Source organism: Momordica charantia (genome assembly GCF_013281855.1).
Source record: "Momordica charantia cultivar OHB3-1 chromosome 9 unlocalized genomic scaffold, Mcharantia_2.0 BLBB01000009.1, whole genome shotgun sequence".
Taxonomy (NCBI): domain Eukaryota; kingdom Viridiplantae; phylum Streptophyta; class Magnoliopsida; order Cucurbitales; family Cucurbitaceae; genus Momordica; species Momordica charantia.
The window spans coordinates 27,420,245-27,447,437 of record NW_028275167.1 but is presented as its reverse complement, the minus strand read 5'-3'; the positions used below and the strand labels follow the sequence as shown (position 1 = coordinate 27,447,437).

General features: G+C 31.1%; 3 protein-coding genes across 4 annotated transcripts; 1 reads left to right on the top strand and 2 right to left on the bottom strand.

Moving 5' to 3' along the window:
• Positions 1-1,987: 1,987 nt before the first annotated feature.
• Positions 1,988-5,978, bottom strand: ANNAT3 (annexin 3). Its single transcript, XM_022283190.2, has 6 exons — positions 5,719-5,978; positions 4,143-4,288; positions 3,474-3,701; positions 2,718-2,930; positions 2,529-2,618; positions 1,988-2,351 (listed from the first exon to the last, which is right to left on the bottom strand). The coding sequence occupies exons 1-6, from the start codon at positions 5,897-5,899 to the stop codon at positions 2,148-2,150; spliced, it is 1,062 nt and encodes a 353-aa protein (XP_022138882.1). The 5' UTR covers positions 5,900-5,978; the 3' UTR covers positions 1,988-2,147.
• Positions 5,979-12,860: 6,882 nt separating this feature from the next.
• Positions 12,861-17,280, top strand: ANNAT4 (annexin 4). Its single transcript, XM_022283378.2, has 6 exons — positions 12,861-13,020; positions 14,382-14,554; positions 15,441-15,665; positions 16,196-16,429; positions 16,723-16,794; positions 16,906-17,280. The coding sequence occupies exons 1-6, from the start codon at positions 12,978-12,980 to the stop codon at positions 17,113-17,115; spliced, it is 957 nt and encodes a 318-aa protein (XP_022139070.1). The 5' UTR covers positions 12,861-12,977; the 3' UTR covers positions 17,116-17,280.
• Positions 16,262-21,791, bottom strand: LOC148209287 (annexin-like protein RJ4). 2 transcript variants are annotated; one of them, XM_088116823.1, is made up of 7 exons: positions 21,632-21,791; positions 21,352-21,497; positions 20,678-20,896; positions 19,569-19,781; positions 19,079-19,171; positions 18,520-18,712; positions 16,262-16,460 (listed from the first exon to the last, which is right to left on the bottom strand). In XM_088116823.1, exons 1-7 carry the CDS (start codon positions 21,705-21,707, stop codon positions 16,444-16,446), a joined length of 957 nt encoding a protein of 318 aa, XP_087972949.1. In that variant the 5' UTR covers positions 21,708-21,791; the 3' UTR covers positions 16,262-16,443. The 2 variants fall into 2 exon arrangements, with proteins under 2 accessions (XP_087972949.1, XP_087972950.1); XM_088116824.1 differs by lacking the exon at positions 16,262-16,460 and having other exon boundaries at positions 18,290-18,712.
• Between the last annotated feature and the right edge of the window lie 5,402 nt (positions 21,792-27,193).

Sequence of the window (27,193 nt, the reverse complement as noted above, 5' to 3'; positions counted from 1 at the left end):
GGAACAAACAATTCACTTCTATTATAAAGCAAATAAGCCTAAAAATGCGAAAGAAAAAGAAATAGAAAAGTAAAATACACCTTGGCCTGGCTGGAATTCAGCAACATTTTGCTCTGCTGCACAGCAGAAATTGAGAAGCAAAAGCAAGGACAGGAGAATGCCCAGAAAAATGTAAGCAGTCTTCATTCCAAAAGAGAGAGACAGTGAAAAGCACAACCAAATTTGCTTATTTCCAAAAGTGCTTTTGAGATATGAGTTTGCTTTACATATCCACATGTATTATATAAGCTTCATGTTAGAAGGCATTTTGAGGGGCAACTACTTTGGGAGCTGTGTTAAATGCTGCTATAAATTTATTAAACTTTTTGAAGGCCTTCAAATAATTGTTTGGTTTAGCCTCCTTTTTGGTTTAAGATTCATTATGATTTTATTTCCAACTACCCCCTTTTTTCAATAAAATTTTTGTTAAATATCATACATTGAGAAGAAAACGGACTTTGTAAAAGTTTTAATATCTTCTAGCCTTCCAAAATATTGGGTTCGGATAAAAATCTTTAAATTATGTTTGGCCAATTTGTAAGTCATTTGATCGGAAATAAATAAATTCTTATTTATATGTATGTAAATAGTTAGAAAGACGATTTTTTCTTAGTAGAACAACATGTGTGATGGAGATTCGAATTCACAACCTTTTAGTCATTGATATATATCTTGATGAATTGATGTTCAAGTTGTGGTTAGAAAAGGACTCAATTTGCACAATAAGTGATTCAAAATGACCCGAAAAGTTTAAGAGTATTCGTCTCTTTCTTTTGATAGATAGATGGTGGCCCTCTTTCAACACTAGGACGGAGAGTTTATTTGGGGAGGCCGCTGCATTAATAATTTTTCCTATTGGCACAAAAGAAATTAATAGCTAGACCAGCATCTAATAACTTTCTCTACTTAAAAGGGCAATCAAATATGTTTAACAAGAAAAAAAGGTGAAACAGTCCCAAGCTCCTATAATTAAATTTATTCCATAAACATCCTCTAAGCAAATACCCAAAGGCCAAAATCGAAACATGCAATTTCAATTTGCAGTGAGAAAGACAGAGGCAAGAAGCAAAGAGACGTTAGGGCAAGATTCAGCACTTAAAATTGCCTTTTTTTCCAACTTCAAAGAAGGAAGTGATGGATGAAAATGAGCAAAATCGAGAGCAACCGGTAGAAACAGGATTGCTCCCGATTTTGCTCATCTTCAAATTTTCATTTTGGTTTATTTTAGTTAATGTAATTTGAAAATATTTCATTTGGGTCTTATATTTTTAAAAGGGAAAAAATTTTAACATAAATTCTATATGTATTGAAAGCTCCTTAATATAAAATACATTGAGTGTAGAATCCATTGAAATTGTGTTTTTAAAAAGTGAGATAAAAATAAAATGAAGAACTTAAATGATCACTCTTAAAATGTGCCACGACCAAAACAAAAATAAATAAATATAAATTGGAAGTACATTAATCAAAATTTACAAAAATTAATAGTAGAGAGATCAAAATAGTATTCTAACCTAAATAAAAATTACTTTTGAAATAATCCAACCAAACAAATTTGTGACTAAAATTACTTCTAAAAAATTGTAACCAAACAGACAAATATTTTAATTAAAACTATTTTTATAAGAAAGTTCTTAAGAAATTTCTTTTGTAAAAAGTGCTTTAAATGAGAAGCTACGTTAAATCACCTAAATTCTTATATATATATATATATATATATAATAATAATAATGTAGAAAGCTTTAAATGATTCCAAATAATGCATCTTTCTTTTCTTCTCACTATTTCAACCCTGCAAGCCTGATTCAAAATCACACATCTTTGTGAAAAAAGAAAGAGAAAAAAAAGCCACAAGCTACAAATTGTCATCTATGGTCTTTTTATTGTTATTTCTTCCTTTTTTTTTGGTAAATTTTTTTATTATTTTTTATTTCTTGATCAATAGGGGTAAAAAAGTCAATCTTTCAAACATATATACAATACAATAATGAACAAGTTATTCATTCAAAGGCCTACAATCAACACCCGACAGCCAAATAACCCAAAACCAAACATGGAATTTGCAGTGAGGAAGACAAATGCAAGAAGCAAAGAGAGATTGGCAAGAATCAAACTTTAGCTCCAAGCAAGATCATCAACATGTCCTTGTAGTCCCCAGACGTGTCGCCGATAACATCCTTGTCGAGGTTGCTTTTGAACATGTTCGAATACTCCTCCCTAACTTTCATGGCGTCTATCTCAGCTCGACCTATTATCGCTCTGGTTAGGGAATCTTCGTCGGTTCCGAGCCCGACGATGGCCTTGTTGATTACCTGGAAATTTTACAAAGGAATATCAGTTTCTATTTCCATGCAAGGTGATGGAACTTGGAAGTATTGTACAAAAAACAGATAGTTAGTTCATCTATTTCTTTTCTTCATTTTTCTCCATGAAAGGAATTTCTAAGAATGAATTGTAATAAAAAGAATACAAAATAGAGAACATCTCACCTTTGCAAAGTGTTTCTCAGGAGTTTCAATGCACCAGATCGCCACTTTGAAGAGAGATTCTAAATCACTGCTTCCACATTTCATAATGTCCTGAAAATGAAATAATGTATAACTGAGCTTGCAAGAGGGTAAATGAAAACAAATATATATAAGAAAGATTCACATATCAATTGTTGTTAAAGGCTGAACCTGGTCAATAGGATTTCCATACTTTTGCTTATAGCATGCAAAGGTTGCTCTAAGCTGAAAGAAATTCCTTGTGCTGAGTATCCAAACAACGCCACTTCGGTTTAATTGCTTCGCTTTGATAGCATTGTGTAATAAATCCGCTTCTGAATCGGCAACAACATTGTCCACCACTTCTTTATCATGCCTGAAGGAACTCACCAGGCCAACTAGAAGCTACACAATATCCAAAACAAAAGGTTTTTCAAGGTTGCAAATGAATAATCTCTTCAAGTTTTTCAAAGAAAGAAAACTTTTTTGAAAATGCCGAGCAAACTGATACAAGGAGGACTCTCGGTGCGGTTGCCATGGTTCAAACTCGACCGAGCAAAATGGTGAGCCTCTCAGAAAATTATTTCAGCATTGTAACTCTATCCATGTAATGATTTTTTGCATCTTGTCAAATTACAATGTCTCCATGAACCACTCACTTCCATGCAACTTATCTACATCAGTCTTACAGCACCAAGCATCATTGGCAAAAAGCTACCAAACTAGTGTTTTTTTTCTAGTTTTTAAAATTTGGCTAGGATTTGAAAAATGTTTGTAAAAAGTAAATAATAAAACCAAAAGATGGGAGCAGATATGCTTCTTGGTTCGAAACAGAATACCAAAAACTAAATATTTATCAAACAGACTTTAATCTACACGACTCAATCAACAAGTCAAGCCCATATCTAAAGTAATTTGAGCCTACGAGATACGTTTTTGGCACTTTACCTTTCTAAGGGGCATGGAGATGGTGGAGAAAATGTCTTCTTCAAGTGAGCAATCAAAGAGAGAACAGTAGGCCTGCCTTACTGCGATCAGATGGTTAGGAGATGTGGCACAGGCTATCTCAACAATTACTTGAAGCTCATGGATGCCTTTCCTATGTGACCTCAAAGCTTCATTTGCCAATCTCGCATCCCTCTCTGTAGGATCATACGCCCACAAAATCGCCGCTTTCTATTCGTAAAAACCTTGAAATTAGAGATTCCCAAGGAAAAAAAGTACTTCTAGACATGATTGAATCTCTCAATTTAAGCTTTAACTTTCATTTTCATTTTTGTACTTCAATGACCAACTCTTTGAACATCAAAATTTCCACATCCAAAAGCGTGAGGGAACCAAAAAAGGCCACAGTAGATATACTTATCATGAACCTTAGAAACAAACAGCAGAAAATAAACAACACACAAATTATTTGACTACATATGTGGAACTAATAGTCCATTACGAAACAACAAGCATCAAAACAATGAAAGAAATTTGCTTCTTCTAAATGCCAATGAAACTTAAGACTCTGGTAACTAAGAATTATAATTAGTTATGATTGTGAAGTGTGATTGATAAATGGGAAAATATTTATTTGCTGCAAATGTAGAGACTTAAGAGCAATCAGCATACTCTAAAATCACCAGAGAGTTCTGAGTTGATGCGATCGATGAGCGACTCCTTGTATAGTTCATGATAAGTCTCCCTAATGCTCTTCCTTTGGGCTGCATTTCTCTGTCCTAATATCCTTATCAATACCTTCTCGTCCGTTCCCCATCCTAAGTCATTACAAGGAAATAGTGTTAGAATTAGACAACATAAACAATAATCACGCATCAACAAAATAAGAAGAATGAAAATTAGAAGTCTTTGATGTTGGTGATGGTGACCTCCATGATGTCGGGGATCATCGAAATGATGGGAAAAAGTGCATCAGAATCCCAGACAGCAAATCAATTTTAGAAGAAAAACTAAGGGCCGACGTTTTTGTTTTTGTCTGCTAACCTCCTGCATCTTTTTATCTACTTTCAAAATAGCTTTTGGAATTATAGTCAAACTAGGAAGCAAACTATACAGAAACTTGATTGTTGATAACTCTAACAACAGCAGCCCAACTCGAATATTAGAAAAACTGAAGAAGAGAGTATCTGATCTAGAGCAATAAACGGACTAGGACAAGAAGAACAACTCAATGAGAGAAAGAGAGTAAAATTTTTCCATTTATAAAGTTTGGTTAAGGTACAAAGTCACACACAATGAAAATTACACAAGTGAGCTCAACTAATTATTATAGAAGAATATACAGAATTAATGCCATAGTACTGCGGTAAAATAATAAGTAAAGAGATGAATGTCACGAAGAAAACCATGTTGAAGCTCCAATTACAGATGATCCTTGAGGACAGAAAATCGAATATTCTTAAATTTATAATAACTTTTTTTTAAAAAATAATAATAATAAGTTCCAGCTCAAAGAAGACTATTGTAGTATCTTGATTCTGAGCAATGGATGCACCAAGAAGAATGAATGAATGAATGGAAATTTTGACATTGTCTAATTTCGATTACACAAACAATCACAATGAAAAGTATACATCAGAGACCTCAATATGCCTAGAAGAACAAACTGAAAGTAAATAAATAAGAGTGTTAATTTTGTATTTTTAAAATAAGCTTATTTACTGATAATTTCTTTACTGTCTGATCACATTTTAAAAAGTTTCTAAACAATTTAGTTAAATTAAAAATAAATAAATAAATAAATAATTTTTTTTAACTGTTTTATTCTTTCTTAAAGTTGATCTAAAATTTCATAATATTATAACACAGAGAAATGGATATTAAAAAAGTATAAAACTAAAAACAAAAACATGACGTCCCTGGATTTAAATAAATAAACAATTATTACGAAAAAAAAAAGACTAAAAAAGAAAAGTTCAACATTGCCGTGTAGCCAAGAGCAGAGGAACTCCACGAGAAGTCCAGTGAAGATAGAGCTTAATTAGAAAAATAAAGACGGCTCCAGCTCAAACAAAATCAACGCATTACATCGAATTTCAAGCATAAAAATCAATCAGAAAAAGAAAAAACATGCAGAAGCAGAATCCAGAGTTAAATTAATGGAATATCGAGAAGAACTTAAAGATTCAAACAAAAAAATTAGCGAGAAAAACAGAATCGAAATGTTGAAGAGTTGAGAGAGAGCAACCATCGAAAGCTTTCTTCAGCCTATCACAGTCCTCGGCGGGAGAAGGAACGATCTCCGGCACTCTCAGAGTTCCCATATTCTCCGTCAGAAACCTCTCCTCCGGCGATAAGGAATGGCCGGAATCCGATTTCGACGATTTCGATTTCCTCCACGAGAAACTCTTGAACGAGAAACTGCTCATTTTTAGAGCTCTGTATAACGTAATTTTGTTTCTTCTCTCTCTTTTCCGTTTCGTTTGCCTCCCTCGAACTTCGCTGAAAACGCAATATAGCAGATTTTGCCATTCTGTAAATTTTTTGCGCTTTGACGAAAATACCCTTCTGTCGGATAATTTCAGAAAACTCCCGCGCTTGATGTTTGCATAGAAGGCCCCGCGTAAATTATTTTTTATTGTTTTAGCCCCTGATATCTAGGAAATTACACGAAGGTACCGTGTTTTGTAGAATATTGCGGTGGGTGGAAAATTAGTTTCGGCTAAGTTGTGTACTGAATTGCAAAGAAAGTAACAGATGGGACGGCCACGTTTTCCTTGAGGCGTTAATTTGAGCCCCCAATCTCCCAACAAGAAAAATCAAGGACGGAGACGTTTATGATTAGACGTTATCATTAACGTTGAGCGTTGGAGCCAGCTGTAATGAGTTGATGCAATAACTACTATTGTTTGAAATAATTCAAAAGAATTTTCTTTTAATACAGTGAGCATTTAAATTTTCAACAAGAATAAATATATATATTTTAATAACTCTAAAAGAATGGTTGGTTTCTTTATACTAATTTTAAATGTGGATGTCTCAATTTTATGGAAATATCGACAAAATGTCGATGTCAATTGATATTTCTGTAAAAGTTAGAAAAAATAAAAAATCGTAAAAAATACTTAAATTAACAAATAAATATTTTTCTATTCTAAATTAGTTTAAAATAATTAATATTAATATTATGTATATATTTTTTATATTTTTCATATTTTGTCAATTTTCTTTTACTATGATAAAAATGTCGATTTACTCCTTATGTTGATGTCGAACCCATGTAAATATTGATATGTCGATGGAAATGTCAACATATCGATGATATTTAGAACCATAACTACAAGAACACTTAATAGGAATTTATTAACTTCAGCTATGTTTATGTGGGTGTCTTTATCGTTGGTTGTTGTTTTATACTCATATTGACAGCTTAATATTTTTATTTATTATATATATATTTATTTATTTGATTAGTTAATTTTTTAAATTCTATTTGACGAGTTAAATTTTGTATTTGTTCTATTTGTAATTCTTAAAAGTTCAACTTTTGAATCAAAGTTATTTTACTTCTTTAATTCCCATTGAGTTTTTATAAAGGATCTGACGGGATTTTATTTATCTACACAATTAATACATAATTTTTATTTTTATAGCAAATAGAAAAATAATTTTTTATTGGGTACAACAAACAAATAAGAGAGATTCCAACTCATGAGGTAATTGTTAGACACATTTGTCAATTACCATTGAATTATTTGTATAAGTGAAATTTGAGTTAATTAATACCTAGTTAACTCTCCATCTCTCTTTCATTTTTTACTTTCTTTTCTAACCCGACTAGATTCTCACGCTTCCTCTCTTTTAAATCATCTACGACTCTTCCTATATTTTTTCCAATTATAATAACAATTTATCCATAATCTATTTTACTTTTTTTCGCTATTAGTTTGGTGGCAATTATGTTCTTGAAATGCAAAATATTTTATCATTTTAATGATAAATCAACTTTCTTATTCTAGGATAGCTTGAATAAAAATATATAAATTTATTACACAAAATAAATATAAATTCATCTCTCCCTTGTCAAAACGAGCATAGTTCGATAGTAATTCACATGTATTTTCAAAAGGTTGTGAGTTGTATCCCCTACGCCCGCCAAGTTGTATTAAAGAAAAAAAAAGTATCATCCCTCCCCTCTTTCTCTCTCTCATAGAGATTTGGATGTTTATCTGCCTGTCATTATTCCTGTGGTTGTTAGGAATGATATTTATTATTATTATTAATTATTATTTTCTTTTTGCATATTTGTCTTCAGCATTAATTGAACATATTTTCAAGTTTGGCTGTCTGGGAAGCAAAGTTATGTTTTGTGTATTTTATTATCCAATTAAAAAAACAAATAAATAAAATTTTAAATTAGTTAAAAGTTTTTAAAGCATTCTTAAAGAATGCAAAATCAAATAAATAAATTGCTGTTAAACAAACTGAACTTTTGAAATACTTTAAAAATAAACGATTATTTATCAAGTTAAGTATTTTGTAGTCCGAGAGATGATTTTGATGAAAAGATAGAAAGACAGATTAAACTTCTAATCTACCAAACGAACTTTTTTTTTTTTTTTGAGTTCACACTAAACAAGCTTTTGTTAGCTGAGATAATGGACAATATTTAAAATAATATTTTGACACATTGCTAAAAATTAATTAGACCTTTTAAATTAATTTATAATTTTAAACATATTGGTACCAAATTAAATTTTATAAATTTCTATTACTACTTTTACTCTGTCATAGATCTTTAATTCATATATAAATATCTCAACGCGTACTCCTCTCACTTGTGGGTTAGATAATTATACAATACCCATCAAATGAAAATCATTATAAATGGGGAAGAAATTACAACAATACAGAGATTTGAACACGTGACATTTCGCTCTAATACCGAATTAAAGATGAATAAATTATTCTTCAACCCAAAATGACCCTTAAATCTCATCCTAAATAGTCATTCACCAATTCACTTTATGTTATATAGAAAGTTTTGCTCTGTCAATTATTATTTTATCTAGAGGACGTCATTTTTAGTTTGATATAGAACTCAACCACTTATTATATATTCTTACTTTATAAATGAAAAAAGGTCTTATTGCTGTGAGTCACGCCTCACCTATCTAATTGTATCGATGAATCTCACATGTGGAAAAGTGTATATAAATCAAAATAAACAGTTATGTTATGAGTATTAATCATCTCATCAATACAGTCGATGCCATAGAAAAGTTTTTAAATTAGGCTCAATAGATATCTCCTTTCTCTCTATTATTATTTTACTTTCTTCTTCTATCACATGAGTTTAGCTTTTTGACACTAAGCTATAAAAGATTAATGGTTCGATAATCTATTACAAGAGTAAATATTGCGTTAAAATTCGAGAAAAAAATGGTTGAACAAATCTGACTCGAGCATGAAATATTTCCTTTCAAGGGAAAAATGGCCAAAAACATGGAAGCCAAATATTATTATATCCCATGTGAAAAACTACAAATCGGGAACGGACAAAATTGAAGCGATGACTCTCCGACATGTCGTGACATGCACTGAAGAGCCGGAGCCCATCAATAATTATTATCTGAGGAAATTAAAGAAAAACCACTTTTTTATTTTAATTTTTCTTTTCTAAAGAAGAACAATGAACAAGACGACTTTAACTTGAAAACGAATGACAGTCTCAAAATGACAAAACTCCGATCACTAGCTTTGCCTTTTGGAAAAAGCAGACCAAACAGAACCCACGTGAAGCTCAAGCCTCTTGTTTGAACTTATTGAAAATTTTTAATATTAAAGAGATTCATTTTCTAAAAATTAAAAACATAAAAAAAATAAAAAGTCTAACTATAGTGTGATTGTTATCATAGCTAGCGTCTTTTAATAAATTTTTACATCATATGAAAATTTTTAATTTTTAATTTGGAAGTGCAGTTGTATGATTTATATAATCTGCCAAATTTAAAATTTTAAAATAGAAATATTTATGGGGTGGTATAGGTGGAAATATGAGTTTTTTTTAAAAGAAACTTTGAGATGTTTCAAACTATGGAGTTATTTCCATTGTTGATGTAGAATTTGGATATCGACTCCCACATCAAATGCTCCGATGAACACCTGCATAAAAGAGATCTTTATATTGGTGTGGTATTAAGATCGACGATGCGTAAATTAGACAAATGATTCCGTTGATAGTAGTAGCTAGTAGGGATTGTGTCAATGCAGTTCACGTTCCAGACATATTCTCTTATTTATAGGGAGAATCTCCTCGAGTTGATTCAGGTAGATCATGCTCGACCGAGTTTGATTCCATCGACTTGATCGAACCGGTCAGGTAGTTTGGCTCGGTTGGTTTGACCCTAATAAATTAGCTAGGTTTAAAAAAGAAAAGTGGGTAAAAAAAATGAGGAGGTAATTTGACATTCTTCGATGAATTATGTGTTCTACAATATCATACCTATGTTATCACAAGAGAGAGGGATTCACATTCGACATGATATGCCAACCAACTTTATTAATGATCTACAAGAAATTAAAAGGATCAAATAAATGAATATTTAAAACTTAAAAATATATTCAAAAAATAATATATTTTTTTCAATTATAGAGTTCACATATAGATGTTTGCAAAGATCTTCGGATAAAAATATTGTTAGTACAAAAGAATAGCATATGATACATCAACGGTGAAAAATTCTGCCATACCTATCTTTTCCCTCTAATATCTATGGTAAAGCCACATTAATTATAGTATAGTTTAACTTATTAAAATATACGATAAAAAATCAAAAATTTAAAGTTCCATTTTCATATAGTTGAAATATATATATATATATATATATATATATATATATAAAAGGAGGTCACGTTATTCTTATTTATTATAATTTAAACAATAGGTGAGAATGACACGTAGATAAACTTAATACAATTATAGTTTGCGTGTGAAGAATTTGATTTGAGCTAATGAAATACAAAATTCTTCCGGAGCTTCCCACGATGTTTTAATTTATGATATGTTAGTTAACATTTTAAATAATAAATGGAATAAAAAAATGTTAAATTATATTTTTAGTTGCTACAGTCCGTCCACTTCTAGAAGCTTTGCTATTTGTTTTTATTAAAGTTTATCCTACATCGTAGTACTTTTTTTTTAATACAACAACATGTGGGGATAGAGTTCGAATGCACGATCTTTTGGTCGATGATACATGACTTAACCAGTTGAATTAGATTCGAATTGGCTCAAACATCGTACTATTATAATTAAGACATGTTTGATAGTGATTTTAACATGTCTTGTCAAAATCATTATCATTTTAAAAATGATGTGACAATAATTCTCGAATGATTTTGAAAAAAAAAAGTGATTCCTTGGGAGAGGATTTTCAAGTGAATTTTGGTAAATAAAAATTAATAATAAATAGAAAAGTAAATTTTAAGATGGTTATTGTTTTAAATTTCAAATTAGTCTTTCTATTTCACCTCATTTTTATCCTAAAATTTGAGAACATTTTTTTTTATTTCTAAATTTTTGCCATTCCTTAACTTTATTTATCTTTAATTTTGTTTATTCTCTCTACTTTTTTATTTCTCTAAAATTTTTTTAATCTCTCCCTAAATTTTTAGTTCCATCTCAATTTATTTATCTGTCTAGAACTTTGGTTTCCATTCTCTAAGATTTTTTTCCTCTTCAACTTTTCTCCCTCCCGATCCCACATGTTCAAATAAAAAAACAAAGTTACCACATATAATTATATATTTATTTATTTAAAAATATAAAATAAAAGACAAGAAATGATAACGTTACTAAATAGGCTTAATAAACATGTTTCTGTTTTTTATTTTCAGAAATAATTAGAGGAACTATTACTAAACCTCCTTTAATTTTTATTTATTAGAAAATAAAACTAAAAGCCACAAAATAAAACAAGAACCAAGCAAAAACATTACCAAATAGCCCTTAACTTATCAAAATGGCCAGCCGGATTAATATTTCATATAAAAATTTAATTTGGCCTTTAAATAAAAAATCAATACTATAATCAGTTCACATCTGCAAAGAAACAAAAACCATGGAATACAATTGTGCTAAGCATATAATATATAATCAACAACAAATTATTAGAAAGTCAAAGTCTACTTTTATAATATTATAATGCTTTCAATAATTGCTAGACATTAAAATAAAAAAAAAACCATTATAAAAATGTGAGAGTGAGATTTTTGGATATTTTATTTTATGAGGTTGGAATTGAGATATTCAAAGATTATGTGTGCATGTGTGTCACGACGCTATTCTGATGGTTGGATAAGTTTGTGGGTCCCTTTGCAGGAAAAGGAAAATTGGTGGGTCAAAATGAAATTTGAAGTAAATTATGGTCGTTCTGTCATTTCCATCAAATTCAAGGGAGGAAAGCAATCAAGCAAACGGACTTTTTGGCACTAAAAGTAAAATGCCCAAATCTAAGGACTGAATTGCAAGAGAGGGAAGCAAACGACAAAAGTTCATTTATGAATTTGAAAGGAATTTTTAGAAAAAGCCTTTTATTGGGCACGTCGTTTTTATTTATTTTTAAAATACACGCAATTTATTTATTTATTAATATATAAAAGCGTTTTTTTAACGGGTTTTTAAACTTTTTAAACTTATATATCATTCAATACTTACATTTATAACCGAATCCTCTCTCTCTCGCTCTGTCATTTATATATTTTTTCTAATTAGTAATTAGAAATAAATTACAAAATAAGCTGTCGTGGTTTTGTCAAATTTTTATATAAATAAATAAATAGACCACTATTTTAATTCATATATCCATAATTTGTCGATATAAATAATAATAATTTTCCTTCTGTCTTGAAAAATAAAATGTATTTCTATAAATAATATAAATTAGTAAAGGGACCATTTCGAGCTAAAAATAAAAAGAGAGAAGAAGAAGTGAAGGGAGCATTTAACTTTCTTAAGTGATTTTATATTACTTTTAAAGTATGTTTTTGTGTTATATTTTATCAATAGATAATTCTAACACATTTTTTGGTTATGATAAATTTTGAAAAGTGGTTCAGTTTTGGGTACTAATTAAGTACCAGTAGCTCAATTTTTGTTTTTTTAAAATTAAAATAAAAACTGATATCAAAATTAACCATTTTAAAAAACAAATCTAATCAAACAGCTTTTAATTCCTATCCAAGGGCTACGGTTTGATTGGATTTTTGGTTTTAGGTTGCATTCTTGTTTTTTATTTTTAATTTTTGTTTGAAAAAAGAAATAATTAAAGTTGTTAGGGAAAAGGGAAATGAAGTGGAAATTACGGAAATGGGCACATGGAGATTGTTTTATAACGCGGGAGGAATCAGATGAGGGTATTGTGTGGGGCGGGTGAGTGATTTTCTTCTGCTTCGGAATTCTTCTTCTTCTTCTTCTTTTTCTGCGATCGAAACAGCGATTTAGGAATGGCGGATTCTGCGATTGAAGTTCTCACTCGAGCTCTCTCAGGTTAATTATGCATTACTCTGCCATTAATCTCTCAAGCTCTCTTCCATAGTTGTTTGTGTTTCCTTTTCTTTTTCCTCTTAACTTCTAAATTCATCGGATTCTGTTTGTCGATCTTTCTTTTATTGATCTAGAATATGGAGTAAATATGTGTTTGAGTTTTCGATTAGAAAATTAGATGAACTCTTCGATTTTCGCCGGTTATGTAAGATCTCCGTTCGAGAAGTCAGTGTCTCTCTGATCTTCTTAATCTTCATCGCGAAAACTGCATAAACTCTTCGGTCTTCGCCGGAGAATTTAATCTGCGGCCGGATGTCAGTGTCTCTCTGGTTTTCTTACTCGTCGCGAAAACTTCATAGGCTTTTCGGTCATTGCCGGAGAAATATAATCTCCGGCCGGATGTCAGTGTCTCTGTTTTCCTTACTCGTCGCGAAAACTCTATAAGCTCTTCGGTCTTCGCCGGGAAATACGATCTCCGGCCGCGACGTCGGCGTTTCTCTGTTTTCCCTACTCATCGTGATTCGGAAATATAGAATCTCCGGCCGCGGCGGGACGTCAGTGCCCCTCTGTTTCCGTACTAGTCGTTTCGACATGCTTATCCTTCTAGCTGTGCAATGACAAAATAATATCGCGATTGAAGATTATGCAGTGACCGTAACACCAGAAATTTACTATATTACACAAAGTCATGTTTGGATTCTACCGGAGGCTTAATTGGAAATTTACTTTTCACTTCTATAGTTCTATTTACTTTTATGCTGAGATTTTATTTCTGTTCTGCTGGTCCAGAATCTGTTTCCAGCCTTTATTTTTTCAAAGACAATTACTATTCTGCCCATGCGCATTAATTTCACTTCATTTAGCAATATTTTGTAGCTCTTTTTAAATAGTGTTATTTAGAATGAGAGTTTTTTTCCTTCTCTTTTAAGTCTGACCATCTATTTAATGGTTTTCTTTTTTAGTTAATGGTTAATGGCAAATACAATGCATCTAGGGGCCGGCGAAAATTGAACTCTATTTGAAAATTTGAACAATCATTGAAAAATTAACTAAAAGAGAAATGTGAAAATATATAAAAATTTAAAAAGAATGAGTGGTGAATTTTTCAAGAATAGTTAGGACCATAAAGTCTTTATTGAAGAGTCAAATATTTTCTAATGTATTTTATCTATGATTGGAGTGGCTGTGGAAAAAAGCAGGCATAAGGGAAGTCTCTCGACTAATCAGATATTTATTCTCTCATCCCGAGATGATGAGTAGACGGATGTTGTGAAAATTAATATCTTTGAATTTAATTGAAGTTAGTAATTTAATTTTGAACATAGAGTGAATCATAATTTTAACCCATGTTAAAATAAAAATAGGGCATGGAATAAATGAGAAGGTGATGATAGAGACATTGGGGAAGTGGGATCACGAGGAAAAGAAACTATTTAGAAAGAGGAGTAGCCATTATTTCAGTGAAGATGAACGCTCGTTTGAACGATGGGAGGAACATGGCATGCGGCTTCTCAAACATGAATTCATGCGCTTTAAGGTATCATTCTTTTTTTTTTCCTATTATCTTTCAAAAAAATTTGTGTCATCATTTTGTATTTTTATTGATTTCATTTTTCTCTATGTATTTTCCTTTAAAGAAACTAATCACATGATATTCAAAAATCTTGAAAAAAAAATTAAAATACAATACTTTGTGAGTGTTTATATTTTGATTATTATAACCATTTGTTTCACCTTAGTATTTGCATTTGTTATAAACTTATCCAATATGGTCATATTAGTTATATATAATTAAAAGGTATAAAACAGTTTATGTAATATTATGTTCGACATAATGTCACTTTAATTCTTGTAACAATATGCAATCATATATAATACACATCAAGATGCCTTCTTAACTTTTACTTTGTGCTTTTTTCCTAATATTTTTACTACATAGCTACCTGAGGTATAGGATCACCTAAAGCTCTCAATTTTTTTGTAGGCCTCGGTTTTTTTTCTTCATGTGATATATTTTCATAATACTATCGGCTTATTTTAATTTTGAATTATAAAGGTAATTTTAGAATATAAGATAAATAATTCTTGATTTTTTTTTCTAGTGACATAAATTTATTTTTTATTAATTTAATTCTAGACATATATCTTTCTTGATCATATTAAAAAGATTAACGTTTACCATGGGTTTTTTGCTTTGAAATGTTCTTGAAAAAAGCCTCATTATTTAATTGAATAGTTAATTCAATGAAACAAAAAATATATATATAGGTAGAGACCAAAACATTAGTAAATGTTTGCACTTTCTTTTTAAGCTATAAAGTAGATGGTTCAAAATTTTGAGTGTGGGTTTGAAAACGAGAAATATAGGAGATGATCAGAGGATATCAATGAATGATATATTAATTATGTGTGTGGAATGATAGAATGCTGTAGTACTATGGACGACACATCCATGGGAAAGAGATGCTCGTCTGGTAAAGGAAGCACTGAGCAAAGGACACCATCATCAAAATATAAACATCCTGATAGAAGTGGCCTGCACCAGAACATCAGATGAGCTCTTGGGAGCAAGAAAGGCCTACCACTCCCTCTTTGATCATTCTATTGAAGAAGATGTTGCCAGCCACATCCACGGCCCTGAACGCAAGGTTTGTCCTCACGAATGAAAAAGAATTCCTTCCTATTTAATTACCTTTTCTTTTTTGGGTTTAATTTCAAGTTTGATCTTAAACTCTAACTTTCATAATAACTTAGGGAACTTTAAATAGTGTCATGTAACTTAGACGTTAGACCTAACCTTTTTTTTTAGTACAACAATTTGGGGATAGAGGGGATCGAACTTCCCGAGTACATACCAATTACCGTTGAGCTATGGTCATGTTGATATATAACGTTAGACCTAACTTAATTTAGGATCACTTGTCTTTTTCCATATTTGATGGTTAAGTGGGTCCTTTTTTTTAGTACAATAATTTGGGAATGGGAGATCGAACTTCCGACCTCAAGGAAAAGAGTACATACCAATTACCGTTGAGTTATGCTCATGTTGGTAACATTTTAATTAAGGATCACTTGTCTTTTTCCATATTTGATGGTTAAGTGGGTCCTTTTTTTTGTAAACGAATTTTCAGAAAATTTTATGTAGTAATTGAGTGGTTATGGTTGTTTTGGAATGCAGCTTTTGGTTGCATTAATGAGTGCATATAGATACGAAGGGCCAAAGTTCAAGGATGAGACAGCAAAATCAGAAGCAAAGAAAGTTGCTCAGGCAATTAAGGAAGCAGCCAGCAGGAAGAGCAGCCTCATAGAAGAAGACGACATTGTGAGAATACTCTCAACAAGAAGCAAACACCATTTCCATGCCCTCTACAAACACTACAAGGAAATCACAGCAGGCAAACTCATCGATGAGGTACTTTCCACCTGCTACCCTAATGGCCCCCCTACAAAAAGTATCTCTGATTTAATTGAGGTGTTGTTAATAATAATATTTATCATAATGACAATTTTATAGAAATAAGTTTTATTTATAAAGGAATCAAATTTTGAGAAAGAGAAGGGAAGATTTCAAGATTTTCTTGAACTCGTCCAGATTTCAAGATTAAGATTTTTTTAAATTTTGATAATCAAAGTAATTTGAGAAATTCTAAAAACAAAAGGAACACTTAAAATGGTTTCAGTGAGTTTTATTTTTCTTCTTGGTAGGATCTTCGTGAGGATTTGAGGCTTCAAGAGACGGTGTTGTGCTTAGCTGATCCTGTAAAATATTTCACTCAGGTATTTAAATTTCAAACCCTCTGCAATATGATCAAATTTTTCATAGCTTTAATTTGCTTGCCTAGTTTTTTTGCTAATTAATGTCATTTCATCATATTATTTTGTGCTTAGATTCTGGATGTGTCACTGAAAGTTGACGCAGACAAAAAGATAAAAAAGGTATTGACTAGAATCGTCGTGACAAGGGCCGATAAAGACATGAAGGAAATAAAAGTTGAGTACAAAAATCGGTTCGGAATTTCATTGGCTGAAAAAATTGGGGCTGTTTGCCATGGCAGCTACAAGGATTTCTTGCTCACTTTGCTGGCAAGATCGGATTGATTATAACAGAGCATTTTGGAAATAGCAGTTTCTTCACTTGGAAGATCGAAATTTGTTGTGTTTAATTTATGTATGAGTTTGGCTGTTTCTTTTGTTTCTTGGTTCTCTATGATTATGGGGCTGTGTTCTTCTCTTATGCCATAATAAAGCCAAATATTGTGAAAATTATTTGCCATGTTTGTTTGTTCGATTATTTTATATGTGCTATTTCTCCTACCTCGTAGTAGTCTTCAATAAGCGATAATTGATGAAGACATGAAGAATAGGAAAGAATTAAGCCAACATGAGTTTAACTGAACCATTAATTGGTACTGATGTCTCTGTCTAATCTAGAGACGAGTTCGAATCCCCAACTGAAACAATATGCACAACTTGGCTCCTCATCAAGAATAAATTTGTCTTCAGTATTTAAAAAAAATAAAATAGTGAATTGTAAATTTTTAAACGAAAACCAGGAGCCAGGTATTTTTCTTTTAAATATTTCATAGCTTTTAAGGAATCATAAAATTTGTTAGGATTGGGTCCTCACACGGCTTGCCCTAATGGGAGAACCCATGTTTAGAACTGGAACGGAGAAAGAATTCTCCCAACTTTCTTCCAACTTTGTTTCTAATCCCCCAACCACACCATCTCTTTCCAATTTCTATTTTCATCCCTCGTCTCATCCCATTAGACTCCAATAGAAAATGTTCGAAAAATTCAGGTGAAAACATGCTATGTCGGGATGCCAATCCCGCTTATAGAGTTAAATCAATATGTTCAAAGAATAGATTCCTATGATGAGGAATATGGAGAGGACAAAGAGTTACCATATCCTACATGTTTTTTCACTTTTTAAAACTCAGGATATTATTATCCATGGAACTTAAATATCCATCAACCATGAATTTTCTATTATCTCAATATAGGTGGAAAAAAGTAATTTTAACCAATTAAAAATACCCTTCAAATTTTTTTATGTTAGTTTTGTTAGCTAATCAAGTATTTTCCACGAGGAATGGCAAGAAGGATCCCCTCCTCTTCCATGGCTGAATCCAAGTCTAATGAAGCATACAAATGAGAAGATAACACAATGCACTTTTTTTTTCCAATGCATTTTAGAACTTTTTAATAACAAATACTTAATTAAAAGAGAACATTATGGAAGAGTTTAAATGCAGAGTTCAGAGAAGTATACACAACACAACACAACACGAGGGCTCAATTAATGAAGTCTACATATTCATACAAAACCAAACCAAGTACTTGAAACAGAGAGAGAAGGCTCTAGGGTACAACACTCATCATAAAGCATATAGCATAGAACTTAAAGCCGATTATTAAGATACTCATAATGGGATGATCATAAGGTAGAACATATTATTATTAATGGTAACAAGCAGAGATTTTAATAAGCTTAGTTACCGAGAAGAGCGAGGATGAAGCGCTTGTAGTCGCCAGAGGTTTCCTTGGACACAGCATCATCAAGGCTCACACTGTTCCTCTTGTGATAAGCCTCCTTTATCTGCCTCAAGTCTCTCTCTGCCCTCGACACCACCACTCGGGTCAATGCATCCTCATCGCTCTTCCCGACCCTCTTGATCGCATTTCGCACCACCTGTAATCACCATTTTTTCTTTTATGGAACTTCTTTGTTTTTGTTGTTGATAGGAATCCCATTTTGCAATGGAGATTGATGTGAAACTGAAGATAGTATTGGAGCGATAAAGGAAAACCTCATAATAATATATCCCTAATATTTCCCTTCTGATACTCTTTAACAGTCTTCAATTCAAGATGATATTAGTGGCTACTTTGTACTTTTTGGAAAAAATTAGATAGGAATATCAAATTAATTTGTTGCATTCAAATTGAACAGCTTCAACTAAAAACCAGTGAAGATCTAAAATTCATGCATAACTTCTGTGTATAGAAACGCATTTAGACGTATGCATATAAATCTAATTCGATAGAGTTTCTTCACCTTCTCATAGTACTTGATAGGGTTATCGAAGCATCGGATTACAGTTCGCAGTGCTTCTGTGAATTCTTTGCCTGAACCATCACTGGCCAATTTCTACAAGAAAGTGACACTTGTTTAGACTACAATATCAAATGATTCAAATTTCTGAGAAGAAAGACCCAAAAAAATTTTCTCCAGCATAGCTCAAATCCAGAGTTGTTTGTCTTAAATTTCATGATCTATCAACACTATCAGAATATGGTTTCTCTTACAATGCATTTAGTTAAATGGCATATTGAATATATAATCCTGATGTCAACCTTACAAAACTCAACTCATCCTCCACGTACATTTCTCTCTTGTGGAACTGCCATTTGGAAAACCGTCAGTTTTTGGAATTTTAGGAATCATAACAATTTGTTGGGAGAGGAGAGGACAGTAGAAGAAAGAGCAAGAACAGAGTAGGACCAAAATTTATATCAATGTGTTACTTAGTTAGCAAGTTCTGTACCTTAGAAATGGAAATACCATAGGAATCTTTGTAGTGATTGAAAGTTGCAACCAGCTGTGCTCTGCTCCTTGTGGTTAAGATCCTTATAACATCTTCGTGATAGAAGGTCTTGTCTCTGATTGCACGCTCAAGTCTCTCTGCTTCTGATTTCGCTAGGCTTAGATCTACATCCTCTCCATTGTAACGATATGCACTCACTAATCCCACCAACAGCTGCAACAATTTTATTTCATCAATAATTGACAACTTCTTAACCATCCTAACCTAATCCTATTCAATGTACGTACATTAAACATCACGATCTTGAAGAAGAAGACAGTCAAGATGGAAGGATATGAATTCCTTATACCAACAAGTTTTTACCAATTAAGTAATCACGTGTACATTTAATTACTCCTAATATTGCATTAACTTATGTATCATTAATGCTTAGCATTTAAGTGTTAACTAAATTCTTTCATACCATAATACATCGAGTAGGTGCCTATGTGGGGGTAAATAAGTTACTCTGTCACTACTATGTTTGAATTTTCATAAACAAAAAATCATAACTATGAAACATCAATTATATACTTTTACTTATTAAATATAGTTAATTTTAACTCATGAATTTCGATATGAAATGTGAAATTATTCATTTAACCATCACATAAATTTTTTATATATTTATTTTCTGACTATATTAAATTCATAAACTTCAAGAATATTTATGTATAACATATATTTTTCTTTTAATGTTTTTGGTCGTGTTAAAACATCATATGATATTTCAAATTAAAAAATGTACACAATTGATTTAAGCTAGATAACAATATATCTTATTGTTTTTTAATTAAAACAATTACTTATTCAGTCTCAAATAAATAAAAAAAATCTAAACTCAATTAAGATTTAAGATTATAATTCTCTTATATTTATTTTACTTTTGAACATTTTCAAGAATTAAAAATAATAATAATCCATTTCTACTTCTCAAGTACCATTGCTTAATTTTATTACATAATTTAAAAGATGTAGATAAATATTTAATTTAATCTTATCGAATATTAATATACCAACCCAAAGTTAATTGAGAGATTAACAAAAGGGGTGCGGATTGAATTACAGACCGTGCGCAGATCGTCGTGGGTGTTGGCGGCAACATCTTCCTCCAAAGAACGCTTGTAGCGGTGCTGGTAAGCCCTCCTGACCCCCAAGAGCTCTTCAGGAGAGTAGATGCAAGAAAGTTCAACAAGCACCGCGAAATCTTCCTTGGGCTTCCTTAGGGCTATGTTGGCCAACACAGCATCTCTGTCCTCGGGATCCAGCATCCATCGGTACACCGCTCTCTGTTTCAGCCACAAACAATTTAACTCTACTTCAGCCACCAGAACAATAACAATCGGACCAGATGGATCATCGTTATGAAATTTTTAACACACAAACACCTATAGTAGATCCTATTTTGTACTTCGGCGAAAAAATTCGTGGCGGAAGACCAAATAGGAGCCATAATCATCGATGTGGCACTATCTGACATCGACGATCACGATGATCGACAATGAGAGCACATGACTGGTGAAGCTAGTAATGATGATCGACGAGCGCAGGATTACAACAGTTTTCGCAGTAACAGACTGAGCAGATGAACACAAGGAGAATGAATATAATGACGAAAGATCGATTTTCGAAAAAGACAAAAACAGTGAGCAGGACTGCAATAGCTGGCAGTGGTAACGGATGAAATCGATGAAAACGAGTATGATCATGATGATTCGAAAAAAGAAACAAAGCGAAAAATAACCTCGAAATGGCCAGAAATCTCCGATTCAAGTCGCTTGATAAGATCTTCTTGAAAAAGCTGTTCATAAGCTATCCTGATTTGCCTCCTCTGAATCCAATTTCTATGTCCAAGGATCGAGATTATGCCCTTCTCATCGGCTCCCCAACCTACGAATGAAGATAAAACTTACAGATTCAGAACCACAACAGAGACACTGGAACAAATCGAATCGAACGCGTTGCGATCAACGAAACCGAACGACACTTTCAAATTCAACAGAGGAATAAATGGAATCGATCACCTTTGAAAGCGGTTCTGAGAGCTTCAGCATCGACATTGGCGGAAGGAACATCGCGAGGAACAATTAGGGTAGCCATAGCCTCAAATTCTTAGAGCTAAATTTCTCAGTCTTCACTTCACAGCACACAAAATAATACAGCGCCTATTTATACAAAGCAAATATCGGGACGTCGTAAGGAGTTCAACGCCGCCTACCCCCACCGAAAATTTTCTTTTTTTTTCTAAAAGAAAAATCAATAATAAATATTGGAATAAAAATAATAAATTGTATACACGAGGAAATTTGTGATTGGTTGACGTAAGACTTCACCAGCCCTTGGACCACTCCGGTCCGTGAAGTGAAAAAAAGAGGAAAAAAGCAGATATTACGTGGCTGCCATGCCGACTGCTACGTTTACTTCATATTTTCTTAAATAGTTTTTGGTAATTTCAAATTTTCAAAACAAATTATAGGTTAAGTTAAATTTGTTCCCAACATTTTGAGGTTAAATTTGGTCTACACTGAAGAACTCTTTATTCTTTAAAATACAAAAGTGAGATAGTTATAAAATTACCAACTTAGCTCAGCGATAATGGATATATACTCCAATCAGAAGGTTGTGAGTTCGATCTCTCACTCTTGTACTAAGAAAATCAATAACTAAAATTATAATTTAATCTTATATCCATTTTAAAATGAATTCCATTGCTGGTACTTTTTCAATGATTTAAAATTCCAAAACATGTTTTTATGTATATTTAACTTTTGTCATGTTTTAATTTTTAATTAATAAATTTAGATTAAAATCTACGCCAGTAAAATTTTCATTCCTGTTTGGTGAGTGAGAAAATGTGATGGAAAATTGAGTGCATGCATCGTATTGATCATTAATATCGATATCAACGCCAACCGCACATGGTTTCTCTCTCCGTTGTTTTATTTGCTAATTTTAATTTTTAATTTATATTCCTCTCTTTCTCTTTTCCCACAGTTTGATCATCCACTGCAATTTCTGTGGATTTTTTGTCTGGGCATCATTTTTTTTATTAATAAAAAATAATTGTTCCTCATGTTATTCTACGTCATCTAAAATACTTGAAATACAATTTTTTTTAAAGGAGTAGTTACAACTAAGCTACCTATATACTGAGACTAATTAAAGATTTTATGATTTTTGAAATAGTATATAGTATTTTGAGCTAATTAAAAATATTTGGCAGAATTTTTATGTTATTACGATGTTTGGTTTAAGGAAAAACATTCCAAATTATTTTACTTGAACCACAATTTCAAAATTCATTGAAAATTATTTTAAAGTTTAACTACCATGAATTGATCTCTCCGGTTGATGTGAATATGTCGAGCTTTGAAAATCGACTTTTGATGAATATGAGCAAACTATAATGAAGCAAGCTGTGTAAAGTTCAGTAAGTCAACCAAAAATAGAATTATATATCTGAGTCGTAAGAGTAGTATCGTTTTTATATCTAGTGTGAGATAATAAGTCCGTTATTACCATTATGACGGGAGGTTGGACGATTATAGATTATCGGATTTGAGGTCCGGAATTTAAATTTTAAATTTTGAAAAAGAAAGGCCACCTTTGAGAAGACAGCTTCATTACTTATTATCATGCCGAAGGTCTAAATTGTGACATCAATTTCTATCGACTTTTGTCCACAACTATGACATTTGGAGTTGCTTTTGGTATGAATTATTTAGTGGCAGTCTTTAAAAATTATTTATATAATTAAAATGGGTTAGGTGTTGTGTTAGCAGCTTTTTTTAAATACCTAATTTTTATTTTTTATGCTTTGTTTTCTTTCTTTATTATTATCCATCTATGTATAATGGCTCAAATTTCCGAATCAATCTGTCCTAAAAAAATATATATAATTTATCTAGAAGAACTCATAATTTTCTTATTAATTACTAACAACTTTACTATTTTTATTTAAATTACTAATTATTTTAGTTGATGTGATTTTATTATAAAATGTTATAGGTTAGTACTTAATTTATTGATTATTTGATTTTACTTCATTATTATTAATTAAAATTATTAAGATAAAGTTTATTAAGGATTAAATGTTATAACCAATAAAATTTTTTATCCATGATGGTGTTTGGATACAAATTATATTAATATTCTTAATTGATATAATTTTATTTTAATTATTTATTGATATTAAATAAATTGTTAAAATAAAAATTAATACCATCAATAAATTAAGTTAACTTTTACTATTTTAATTAAAAAATAATATTAGAATACTATTAAATTAATATATTTGTAATTAACTAGAAATTAAAAAAAATGAGTATTTCTAATAATTTTTTTAATTTTTTATACAAGTATTTATAATAATTGTTATATGCCTGATTCCTATTTAAATTCTACATAGTTTTATAGTAAATAAAAACATTAAAAAATCATTTTCATTCTGACTCCAAATATATTAATTCAGCCAAGACATTATATTAAGAAAATAAATAGAAAAATAAGTTTAATATATTAATTATTTAATTAAAGGGCACCACTTTCCTTTTTTGAATTTTCCGTATCTCCTCTTCCTTATTTCAAGCCTCACCAAATGAAAGAAAGGCTCCAAAGACAAAAGAAAATCAAGGGGCTAAAACTTTTCCTCTTTTGATACTTAGTCAAATTATTAACTATATTATTATTTACTTTTAATAGATGTTAAAATTTACTAGTGCTTATGTGATAACCTTACCAATTCAAATTTACTAATTTGTCATTGTTGATTATAAAAGGAGGGAAATTGAGTACAATCACAAGCCATAAATGTGAAATTAGGTAGCTGTCTAAATCGTCTGGCGTTCATATTGATAAGAAATGTTCTCGAGAGTTATTTGATAAAAAAAAAAGATTTAAATTTCATTTCAATCCTTAAACTTTTAGATTGATTCAGTCCTTAAAAAATCCTTGAAGTTGACAATAATAATAATAATAATATATATATTTTTTTACTATTGGTTTAGCATATAGATACAGAGTGTCTTGAATATACAGAGTATAAACATGACCGTAGTGACGAGAAAAAAAAATTTAAACATGCATATATTAAAAATTCACAGGCTAAATTGAGTAAATCTAAAATTTTATCGCAAAATAAAAATTCTATGAAAGAGTTTGTAATAAGTTGAGACTATTTGAGATAGAGACATGAATTAAGAGGAGTCATCCAAACAAAATACCTTATTTTCAGACTTGATTGATAGGATAATTTGGACTAAATCGAAAGGTCAAGATATAGAGGCAAGGACACATGCCATTATGGATGTCATCGGAGGCGTTGATCTCGTGGTCCATGCCACATCATTAAATATCTCTGACTTAAAAGGTAAACTAATTTATTACTTCTTAGGTCCTTCTCCTTCCTCTGTATAATGAAGAAGGAAAATATTTAAATGTATATCTATCAACGTCTATTTTGAGTTCGATTAAAACAAAAATTCATTTTTTATTTGTCAAAAATTTAACGAGCACTACTAAATTTAGGAAGCTTCTATGGAGTGAGAATTACAAAATAAGATTTCATATTCAATTTCTCGATACAAATATATGGTTGTATTTGTAATAAGATAATTTCTAATCATAAATAAAACATCTGAATCAAAATAATATCTAAAATTAAATATAATTTCAATTAAACCTAAAAAAAATTATTCCCTTCGCTGATGAGGTGGAAAGGTGCAATTATATCAATAGTGATCGCTTTGTGAGTGCAAAATTTGTCGGGTAATGACTCATGAGACCTGCAAGGAAAACGACAAAAAAGGACATTGCCCTCCATGAGAATCAAGTTAGGTAAGACGACAAATAAGACTTTGTGGGGCCTAGTTTCTGAACGAGGATTTCCTGAATCGAGAAATACAAATCAAAGATCAAATAAAATAAAGTTTAATATACCTAATAATCCTTAATCTTTCTTATTTTTCAATTTAGTCCTTGATCCTTTTAGATCCTAAACCTTATTTTTAATATACCTAATGTATTAAATTATAAGTTAATATTTATCTAATAATATATAGCTATTGTGTTATTAAGTTTGTTTTGTTAATATGTTTAGATACGTGAGCATGTTAGCATCACGAACATACTATATGGTTGATGTAGGATTCTGTCAAGCTATCGAAATCAGTCATGCAGTAATGGAGTGAGCTGACAAGGTGCGAGCTTAAGCAAGTTGGTAGGGCACGAGCTTAGTAGATCGTTCTCAGAGCAAAATAGTGTACTTGAATGGACAGGTGAAGTGTCCATTTTATAGGCAGTGGGGGGGACAAGGTCGTTGGAACCACTTCGACTAGCGGTTACGAGGAGTTGGGCCCAGGTCGGTTGTTTGGCCTAAGGTGAGAGTCCTCAATTGAAGAGAACTTGGTTCATTCTCCAATTGGTTCATGGTCTTCAGCTCGACCCCTAAGGGTAGGTTGGTCTTCTCCGTTTGGTTAGTTGGAAGGATCTGACAATATCGAGCTAACTTTATTGGTCCACGTGTTATGTTGTATTTTTCTATCCAAGAAAATTTTTAATTTTGTTAATTAGTGGGTCGAATTTTACTAACGGGTAAGTTGAGTTTCACATGTCAGATAATATATGATGTAGCTAATTATGTTAATAAAACAGTAATTTAATGATTGATGAACAAACTGGACGTAGAATGACCTAATAATGTTGAGAGATGACCTCAACAACTCCAGTGTGTTTGGGAGTGATTTTGATATGATCAAACTCATTTTTGCCATCGAAATCATTTTCTTTTTTATTGATCATGTTTGGCAAATTAAAAAAATTGACTTTAGAAAAATTTAAAATCAATTTGAATTGATTTTCAAGGAATCGTTTGGGAAATTGTACGATAATTCAATTCAAACCCCAACTCTAATGTGATATTAAAAAAAACATTTGTTATACCTTGAAAAAAAATATTGTACAAAAAAACCTAAAATTATAAATTTTAAAAAGTTGTAATATTTTTTATAATATATATTAAATGCATGTATAAAGTTGTGATTTTTCAACAATTGAGTTCTTATCATTTAACAGATATTGAGCAGGCCAACATTAGATAATAGAAAGATCAGAAGTTAAAATAACTAAAAAAATAAAAAAAATAAAGAAAGATGAAGACTAAAATGGTTAATTTTTAAAGTTTAGGCTATTGATTTCTCACCTTCCCCACTAATATATCTAAATTAAATTTTTTACCAAAATTATGCCTCAGTAGCAATTACATAGTAATTAACATACATCTCTGTAGTAATTAACATAGTAATTAACATACATCTCTAACCGAACATATCCCACATTTTGTACCAAATTATTTTTTTTTAATTTGTACTTTTCTTGGTTTTCATAAACTAAGACTATAAACATCAACCAACACTTGCCAAATAATTTTAAACGTTGGGTCAAAATGGAAAATTCATTCCAACCATAAATTTCTCAAATTCACTCCATAAACTCCCTTTGTTCCTACGATTTGATACCCAACATCACATTATTTTCTAAAGAAATTAGAAACAGAGAGAGATGATCAAAACCAGACACAACAAAGAAAC

Coding starts and splice junctions, on each gene's coding strand:
- LOC148209287 (XM_088116823.1), bottom strand. CDS start 21,707: ATGGCTACCCTAATTGTTCCTCGCGATGTTCCTTCCGCCAATGTCGAT. Junction 21,498..21,631: donor TCTCAGAACCGCTTTCAAAG/GTGATCGATTCC, acceptor CTTCATTCGTAG/GTTGGGGAGCCGATGAGAAG. Junction 19,782..20,677: donor CCCACGACGATCTGCGCACG/GTCTGTAATTCA, acceptor AAATTGTTGCAG/CTGTTGGTGGGATTAGTGAG.
- ANNAT4 (XM_022283378.2), top strand. CDS start 12,978: ATGGCGGATTCTGCGATTGAAGTTCTCACTCGAGCTCTCTCAG. Junction 15,666..16,195: donor TCCACGGCCCTGAACGCAAG/GTTTGTCCTCAC, acceptor TTTGGAATGCAG/CTTTTGGTTGCATTAATGAG. Junction 16,795..16,905: donor CTGTAAAATATTTCACTCAG/GTATTTAAATTT, acceptor TTTTGTGCTTAG/ATTCTGGATGTGTCACTGAA.
- ANNAT3 (XM_022283190.2), bottom strand. CDS start 5,899: ATGAGCAGTTTCTCGTTCAAGAGTTTCTCGTGGAGGAAATCGAAATCG. Junction 4,289..5,718: donor GCTGAAGAAAGCTTTCGATG/GTTGCTCTCTCT, acceptor GTAATGACTTAG/GATGGGGAACGGACGAGAAG. Junction 2,931..3,473: donor TCTCCATGCCCCTTAGAAAG/GTAAAGTGCCAA, acceptor GATATTGTGTAG/CTTCTAGTTGGCCTGGTGAG.